We start from the raw sequence: 9,241 nt of genomic DNA, 5'->3' as shown, positions 1-9,241 counted from the left end.
TAGGCACCAAACTGACCACGCCGAACAAGTTAAGGCACATATAGTGTATTTACTCATAACTAGGACATGAGTGACGGCGTCCACAATTTCTTGTCTCTACACTTGTATCGACTGCGATGGTGCGCACTGACACGTTTTGCTCTTTCCGTAGGGATAGGCAACTTTCGAGCTGTAGTTATTCCCAACCACAGGTGTGGCTGCTCCGGCGACATGCACCGGCCGTGTCAACCAAGTCTTCCCTCCTTGATGCTATCACACAAGGCATCAGATGTCCATTTCCTCTCTCGTTCAGTGGTGTTCCGTTGCTCTGCTCCTCTAGCTCTAGCCAGTCCTTGTCGCTTTTGCTCTGCTCATCTTCATCGCTGTCAGACGAGGAGTCAAGCAGATATCATAGTGCAGGCCGAGCAAGAGCAACGCGCGCTGGCTCGCCTTTCGTTGCGCGTTCTGGGCGGGACGGGCGAGCAGGGCGAATGCAACGCGGCTCAGCCGGTTGCAGAATGCTCACGGTGGGAGCGTTTGCAGGAGAACCCGTGCGTGTTTCACGGGGAACTAATTGCGCAGGTCCAAACTGCCAAGGAAAGTGCCGCAAAAGGTTGGAGAAAAGGGGTTAAAGGATGCACTTTTGCTAATTGCTTTCTGTGCCGTTCTGAAGCTGCTAATTGCCTGCGCATTTCAGTGACATGTGGAGTCTCTGCCTTCTCTTTGTCTCTATAATTAATCATCATGCAACAAGCTAACAATTCTGCTATTTTGCTGAGACTTGGGTGAAAAAAATAATAGGATGAGAGAGGGTTGGTGAAGCTGGGGATCTCTGTCATTTGCTTGACCCTTTGGAAATTATGTAATAGTGTCATTTTTTTATATCAATAAGGTGGATGATCCTTTTACCCCTGTTAATATGTTCTTGAAATGGCTTCATGATTGGAATATTTCGTAGAAAAAACCCGAAAGAAGTAATTGTTGGTTTTGCTGGTTTTGGGCCATATATGAGCCCAGGCCTTAGGTCTACTCTTACTAGGGTGGTGCTGGTGTATCCTTCTTTTGTTTCTTTTAGTTTGGTCTCTTTGTAAAGAGTGAATTACAAAAAAACCATCACATTAGACGTTCTCATCCGGAATTGCCACCATATTTCTTGCATGCCTAAAAAATCTACCACTTTTCTTGCAAATTTTCTCAATAAACTCAAATGATCGATTTGAGACGAATTAAACCAATTTTTGACATGTCGGGCCCGCTGGTCAGGTCCACGTGGCACTAAAAGTCAACATAGACGGTATTGACCGCTAGGTTGGATGTGGGACACGTCTGTCAGAGTTTGCTACCATATTTGTCTTTGTGGCATTTCGTCAATCAATTTGCGAGCAGAGGGCCGGCTGTTCTCGCCGGCTTATGGCAGCGGTTATTGGAGCTGGAGAGGACCGTTGTTCACCATGTCTGAAGAACAACGCCATGGCCACCACCAATCTTCGGCCATGGCGTGGTGCTGCTGCTCACTGCAGCCGCCGCTTCCTGCTGCTCTACTTCGCCATGCAACCACGGGTGGTACATCCCGCACCTGCAAACGTGGCGAGCTACCACGCATGATGTGGCGGCAACCATGCCTGCTCAAGGGAGCGCGTGATACACCGCGTCACCACTTCCGTCCGCGGCGATGAGCCGAGACATATCGCTTGTCGGCCACCAAGGAGGGACGCCTCATGAGCCGCACCAGCCGGCATGCACGCTAGCTGCACCACTCCGCGCACTGCTGCCGAGGCGCTTTGCGATCTCGTCCAGCCCGCGGACGGTGTCGGTAGGAGAAGGGCACTAGGGGGGGGGGCTCGCTGTCTGCATCAAGGCAGAGCACCTCGAGCCCTCGTCGGAGGTGGAGCAGAGGGAAGGGGCACCACATCCCGGTGCGGGGTGGGTTGGGGTGACTATGCGGGCAGGTCTGCGATGGTAGTGCCGCCGGAGGGAGGCCGGGACGGCGACGTGGGTGGAGGTCGGCCGGAGCGGCGCGCGGTCGATGCAAGCTGCACCACTCCGCGCACTGCTGCCGAGGCGCCTTGCGATCTCGTCCAGCCCGCGGACGGTGTCGGTAGGAGAAGGGCACTAGGGGGGGGGGCTCGCTGTCTGCATCAAGGCAGAGCACCTCGAGCCCTCGTCGGAGGTGGAGCAGAGGGAAGGGGCACCACATCCCGGTGCGGGGTGGGTTGGGGTGACTATGCGGGCAGGTCTGCGATGGTAGTGCCGCCGGAGGGAGGCCGGGACGGCGACGTGGGTGGAGGTCGGCCGGAGCGGCGCGCGGTCGATGCAAGCTGCACCACTCCGCGCACTGCTGCCGAGGCGCCTTGCGATCTCGTCCAGCCCGCGGACGGTGTCGGTAGGAGAAGGGCACTAGGGGGGGGCTCGCTGTCTGCATCAAGGCAGAGCACCTCGAGCCCTCGTCGGAGGTGGAGCAGAGGGAAGGGGCACCACATCCCGGTGCGGGGTGGGTTGGGGTGACTATGCGGGCAGGTCTGCGATGGTAGTGCCGCCGGAGGGAGGCCGGGACGGCGACGTGGGTGAAGGTCGGCCGGAGCGGCGCGCGGTCGGTGCAAGCAGAGGCGTCCACCATTGGACGAGAGTTGTGAATGAGACTCTGACGGATGGGTCCTACATCCAACTTAACAATCAATGATGTTTGGGTTGACTTTTAGTGCCACACGCACCTGACGAGCAGGCCCGACATGTCAGAAATTGGTTTAATTTGTCCTAAATCGGTCATTTAAGTTTATTGAGAAAATTAGCACGAAAAGTGGTAGATTTTTGGGACGCACAAGAAATGTGGTGGCAATTGTGTATGACAACTTCAAATGTGGTGAATTTTTGCAACTCACTCCTTTGTAAGAAGACTTGATGTTTCTGGTATAGAAATCGCAGAGGCGAGCTCTCTTTTATCAAAAAAAAAAAAGAAGCTAACAATGCTGCCTCGCTGATCTTATTTATGTTCGAATGCGTACTACGATTCCATGAGGCCACGAGGAGCTCTAACTAAAATCAGTACGCTATGACCCTCTTTGGTTTATCTGCATGGGGTGCATCGGCTTATAGCTAAAACAATACTCAAGGCAAGACATAATCACGATATCCGTCAACACCAACCGGAACTATAAGTGCACACGCTGATCCAACAGAGAGCAGCCAGGTGTTCCGTGTTCGTTGCCGCTGGATAACACAGCCACCTTCCACTAGAGAAGAAAAGTATCACCATCACCATCCTCACAAGTAAAAGTGGACCAGAAAAAGCCCCGGCCGGGGACGTCCCTGACGTGGCGCGGTGGCGCTGAACGCCGTCCCGATCAAGCGAAACTATTATCATGCCGCCCAGAAAGAAAGAAAGAAAGAATCTTCTCTTCGACGCGGCCAAAGACGATCGACCAAACTCGGGACAGCGCAACAGGTGTCATTCACCTTGAGAAAACGTGATTTCAGCGGTCTCTTCCTCCCTCCTTTCTTTTCTCCCATCGATCTAATCGCCCCCCGTCGTCAAGTCGCAGCATACCACGCGCTGCCTCGTGTCCACCATGATCAGGCTTCCGCCCGCGGATTTGTTGACTCGCCACTGCACGGCTCGGCTCACCCACCGGCCGCGAGGACTTTTCAGCGACCGCGAGAGCAGGCAAGCGGCGGCAGGACGGAGAGCATGGCAGCGCGACACCTCGACGCATTTGCGTGTGAAGGTTCTGCCGGAAGCTGAATTAACAATGCGAGCTCGAGCTTCTTGGACCCGGCACGGGGGGAAGAACATCCGCCCGAAACATTATTGTAGTCGAGGTTGCGCAACCGATTCTCGTTGCCGGACGCGTCCAAACGAACCTCACAATTGCGCAATCACGCCCGACCGGAGGAAGCATATGTATGATAAACAAAGAAGGAAAGAAGGTCGCGATCTAGTCAGAGGAGGATGAATCATGCATGCATGGAATGGAAGATTGGAAGCTTTGATCGTTTCCACCGGATTATAGTACAGTTTCTCATGACGCTCGAGAAAGAAAGCTTCTTGACACGCCGGAAATCATCGCCGGCTTTCGAAAGGAAAATGGCGGGGGCGGCGTGGGTCTGTCTGGCCTCAACACCTTTGCCACCCCCGGAAAATAAACGAAACAATTTCGTTGTGTATTTCATGAATTCCGCTATGGATGCCACGTTCGCCGCTGAGTCAGGGATCACGGACGATAGTATGGTGGATCCATGGATCCAGCGGCGGTCAGAATCTCGGGCGGCGCCTCCTGAGGTTGACGACGACGACGCTGACGTTGTCCGGGCTCTGCCGCGCTATCGCCAGCTTGGTCAGCAGGATGGCCGCCTCGGCGCATGCCTCGTCCACCTCCTCGCCGCTCTCCTCGTCGCTCTCGGAGCGTGCGTCGGCACAACCGCCCCCGTCGTTCTGGGCTTCGTCGCCGCTGCTGCTACCGCTGCCGCTGCCGCTTCCACTGCTCTGCCTAGGGCTCAGGTTGGAGGTCGGGCTCGACCGGCCGCCGCGGCGCTTCGCCTTGCTCCGCACGCACGACCGCACCACGTGGCACGCCACCTCGTTGCTCACCACGTCCCACAGGCCGTCGCTGGCGAGGATGAGGAACTCGTCCTCGCCGTCCTTCCTCTCCATGACCCGCACCTCCGGGTCGGCTATCACGAATGGCTTCAGGTAGCTGTCTCCGATGGCCCGGGACATGGCGAGCACGCCGAAGACGCGGGCGCCGTCCCAGAAGATGACGCGCCCTCCGGCCGCTTGGATCCGCTCGAACTCGTCGGGCCGATCCGGCTGATCAAAACGAATCAAACTACGGTTAGAACAACACGGAATTAAATCTTTATTAGCAGAGCTTAGAAGAAGAAGTTGGTTGTGGGCGCATACCTTGTGGTCGGATGACAGTGGGATGGCGGCGCCCCCGCGGCCGATGACCGCACGGCTGTCACCGCAGTTGGCGACGATGAGGTGGCGAGGGCCGACGACGGCGACGACGGCCGTGGAGCCGACGTGGTCGCACTTGGGCAGCTGCAACTCGCACCGGCAGGTGGGCGCTCCGCTGGCCCTTGACCTTGAGCTCACGGCCTCGGCGTCCATCCGCGCGAAGCTCCTCTCCATGACACCCATCCACCGCTCCGCGTCGTCCGACCCCGACGAGCGGGCGCCGCCGGCCTCCTCGGCGACGATCTCGTGCATCCGCTCCCCGCACGACGTTGCAACCTACACGCACATGCAATTCCATCCATAAATACTCCCGAGTCAAAACAAAGCGCGAGCTGCACATGCGCGCTCTCCTTTCGGCGTAGAGATATGCTACTAGTAGATCAGAAGGATAGATTATTTGAAGCAAGGGTATATAGGGACTCACATGCGAGCAGCCATGGCCGTCGAAGACCCCGAAGAAGTGGTGGCCGGGGAGGAACTCGGGCCGGATAGACACGGCGTCCTCCATGTCCCTCCGGCGTCCGCACACCGAAGTCACGCCGTACCTGGCGGGCTCGATCTCCTCCTCGTCCGTCGAAGAGGATTCCTCCTCCAGCTTCCGCCTCTTCCTGGAGGTCTCCTCCGCGCCACGCTCGGCCACCAGTCTATGCCGCCGTATCTCCATCCTCCGGCGCCGCGCGGCCCGGCTGCCGACGTGGGACTCGGCGCCCTTGCCCTCCGCCCCCGCCCCCGCCCCCGCCCCCTCCGGCACGTCGCGGCGGATCTCCGACATGATTCACGAGCCCAACCAAGCTAGAGCAGGCAAGAACAAAGAGCTAAATATTTCTCCTCTCCGCTCCTCCGACGTTTGGCAAATGGCGATTTTGAAGGGGCAGCGAGCAAGTGGCGCCTCCATATAAATGTGAGGGGGGCGGGGGGGGCAGGGGGCTCGACGTGCCACGCGCCGGCCGCCCCGTACAGTTGTGCGATGGCGCGGGGGCCGTCGGGCGCGGCTCCACGTGACGCCCGCGCGTGGCCGGTACGTGCCGCGGGGACGCGTGTCGAGGCGCGGGCGCGTCCACCGGGCGGCAGCGAGCTGGGGCACGCGGCCGCGCGACACGAGTTGGGCGGACGGGCGGGCCGGAATCGCTTCCGCGTTTGGCGTTCGGCGCGGCCGTGGGCGGGTGGGGACACGTGTGCGCGGCTCCGTGGCTGCTCTCGAGGGGCGGAGGGGCCAGGTCTACGTGGACGATCCGTGGAGGGATAAGAGGGAAAGCCGGCAGGAGGTACACGTGGAGGAGGCAAGGGGTGGTGTACGGGCCACGCTCTTCCGGCGCCGGCTCGTGTCCGGTCGCCGTCGTCCGCCATGCCAGTATGCCATGGCCCTGCCTAGCTAGCTAGCGCCTTTATGGCGCTGGGCCACACCATGCACGTAGTACTACGTGGATCCCTCGATGCCAATCCGACTTGCATGTTCTTCCACAGGCTTGATGATTTGTGACTTGTGTTCGTCAGAATCATGATGAATCTCTAGTTTCCTCTTGCTGTTTTACCTTGGTTTTGGAATATGCTCTGTCGTCTCTTTCACATTCTCCTCCTCTGCACGAGAAAGGACCCGCGCCGTTCGAGCGCGGTCCTACGGGCAATCGGGCGGCAAACACATCTACCCCATGCCTCCCTCAATGCTCGAAGAAATATGGAAGTGCCATGCGAATCACGTGAAATCGCATCGAGACCACGCTAGCTGCCGGCGTCCATTTTGTGGTGACAATGCCATGTACTCAACTGAACGCCAGACACGTACGTGCACAGCACAAAGGAGAGGAGCCATCCACATCGACAGAAAGGGAGGACGTGCCCGTCTGGAGCATGAGCGACGTCCTAATCACATACTCAAGCCACGCGTCGGGTAATTCGCAAAAAAAAAAGCCACGCGTCGGGTATGGGCATGTGCATAGAGTAATCACACAGCTAGCTGGCCAGACCCACCCAGCCTAAGTTTTCTGCGCGTCATTTCACGGCCGTTGGTGCTGCGCGAACTCCTGCATTTGAAGCTTAATTGATCAGCATTATATCGCATGCGGACACGAATCTGCTGGCGCGAGAAACAGATAGCAGAAAGTGGAGAGCTTTCTTCTACTCATGGATGAACGGAGTCCTGCACTGAACAGCCAGCCATCCGCGTCACCGCCATACCGGTGGCAGGCAAGTACGACCGCAACTCCGAGAGCCAGACAGGTGTGCCGTGTGCGCTAGTAGATCTTTTCGCCCGCGGCAATGCATGCAGACACGGCACACACGGGACACGTCCTGGGCTCCATGATTCCGGCACTTTGTTTGGAGTTTGTGGCCAGGCACACTGGCACGTATCGCGCCAGGGCTCGTTCGGTGGCGTGCGACGGGCATTCGGAATAACAGCCGGCCGGCCATCTGGACCATGTTCTCCAGCGCGATATTTTTCCTTGCGTGTGATTGGCCGCACCGTAAAGCTTGCGCATTATGGTAAGAAAACTGTGGGAAAGCCCTAGAAAAGGCTCTTCAAAAATCTCTCCCCGGAAACTGCGAAACCTTCCCCTGTTTTCCCACACAAATGCTTGCACTGACTTGATAAGATCATCGAGGGCGTGTTTGAGTACATTTTCAATGGAGTCTGTTCAAGTGTATACATGCTCTGAACCATGTTCTGCATGTCGTTTGGTTGGCTGCATCAAGCCTAGTTCGCATCCTTCCTATACTGTAAATTGCACTAGGCCTAACCTGCATCTAAAAAAGGGTTAGTATGTGCGTGAAAGTGCTATAAGTTTCGCACGGATCAGTTTCTATGTGCGAGCTAGGCAACCAAACAACTCACTACTTAGCCTGCCAGAGTCTGGTTGGACTTGATGCAGCCTACCAAACGCGCCCTGGCTGATCACGCATGTTGGGTGCGTCTCCAATGTGCAGACCTTTTTGTTTTTATTTTTCCTAATGTGCAGACCTTTACAATCCTGTGAACAAACGATGTATATTTGGCTCAATAGTACGTAACTTATTTATCTTTTTCTAAAGCTTTTATATTATCAAAACGGCAAAAAAGAAGATTTTTCATCAATCTATAGTTCTTTTCTATTGAGGGAAATCTATAGTTCTGATATGTCGATGCTGAAGATTGATCCAACAACACACACATTGTTATCACACACCCTATGATCAAGAAGCTAAGATTAGGCCGCAGTTCAGATCAACATCGTCCGGGATAGACTCCAGCCAAAGGGAAACTCTAACCAATCACCAAACTTAAACCCCAAAAAACTACTACTAAACTAAACTCTATAAAAAAACTGTGTATTGGGAGCCTCGCATCTAATTGATCCCCAAAATCTAAACCACAAAATTCATATTTTCAAATCCAATCCCTTCCGCATATTGCATCCTTATGAGCAATCCCTTCATAAACAGTATCGGAATTGAGATAATTAACATAACGCCCTTAATGAAACTGCAAGTTATCATTAACATAAGCTTCCATCTTGATTTGAGTTGCACATTAAACAACGAAAAAAAATTCCCTACCAAATTGGAGTTTATCTCAACTAGCTCAAGCAAAAGATCTCCTAATTTTTTTGGAATTAAAGATAGCCATAAGCAGAGATGCTTAGCTTCTAGGACATCGCCCTAGGCCACGTTGTCGGAGTCTGAGGAGAGGACCATCATGCCCTTGGCTCCCGATGTTGCATCATCCCTCCAACCATTGCCTCGTCCTACATGTAGTCGTCCTCCATGGCATTCTCCTAGAGCTTGTCTCACAGCTTGTCTTGGACGGGTTGTAACGCTACTGCGGCCGCGGGATTCTCCATATGACCACTCCTTTCATAAATAGTATAAAAAATTAGACGATTAATAGAAAATCCTTAATTAAACTATAAGTTGTCGTTGATGCAAGCTTCCACGGCTTTCACATTGTGGTAAGACAACTCTGGGAAAGCCCTAGAAAAAGCTCTTCAAAATCTCTCCCCCCGAAACTGCGAAAACTTCCCCTGTTTTCCCTTCCCACACAGTGGCACAAATGCTTGCACCAACTTTCAGATCATTGAGGGCGCGTTTGGTTACATTTTCGGAGGAACCCGTTTAAGTGTGTACATGCTCTGGGTCATGTTTTGCATGTCATTTGGTTGGCTGCATCAAACTCAATTCGCATCCTCCCCATAGTGTAAATTGCATTAGGCCCAACCTGCATTTGGAAAAATGGTTGGTCTGTGCGTTCCTCGCGAGCCAGGCTGAGAGCACTTTTAAGTTTCATGCGGACCGGTTTCTACGCACGAGCTAGGCAACCGAACAACTCACTACTTA

General features: G+C 54.8%; 1 protein-coding gene across 1 annotated transcript; it reads right to left on the bottom strand.

Moving 5' to 3' along the window:
- Positions 1-3,943: 3,943 nt before the first annotated feature.
- On the bottom strand, positions 3,944-5,799 carry LOC125529154 (putative protein phosphatase 2C 30). The gene is made up of 3 exons (XM_048693562.2): positions 5,358-5,799; positions 4,877-5,209; positions 3,944-4,783 (listed from the first exon to the last, which is right to left on the bottom strand). Exons 1-3 carry the CDS (start codon positions 5,703-5,705, stop codon positions 4,229-4,231), a joined length of 1,236 nt encoding a protein of 411 aa, XP_048549519.2. The 5' UTR covers positions 5,706-5,799; the 3' UTR covers positions 3,944-4,228.
- Between the last annotated feature and the right edge of the window lie 3,442 nt (positions 5,800-9,241).

Source organism: Triticum urartu, chromosome 4A, assembly GCF_056163025.1.
Source record: "Triticum urartu cultivar PI428250 chromosome 4A, HENAU_Tu73, whole genome shotgun sequence".
Taxonomy (NCBI): domain Eukaryota; kingdom Viridiplantae; phylum Streptophyta; class Magnoliopsida; order Poales; family Poaceae; genus Triticum; species Triticum urartu.
Note: the sequence above shows the minus strand (reverse complement) of the source record. Positions and strands in the feature narration are given on the sequence as shown.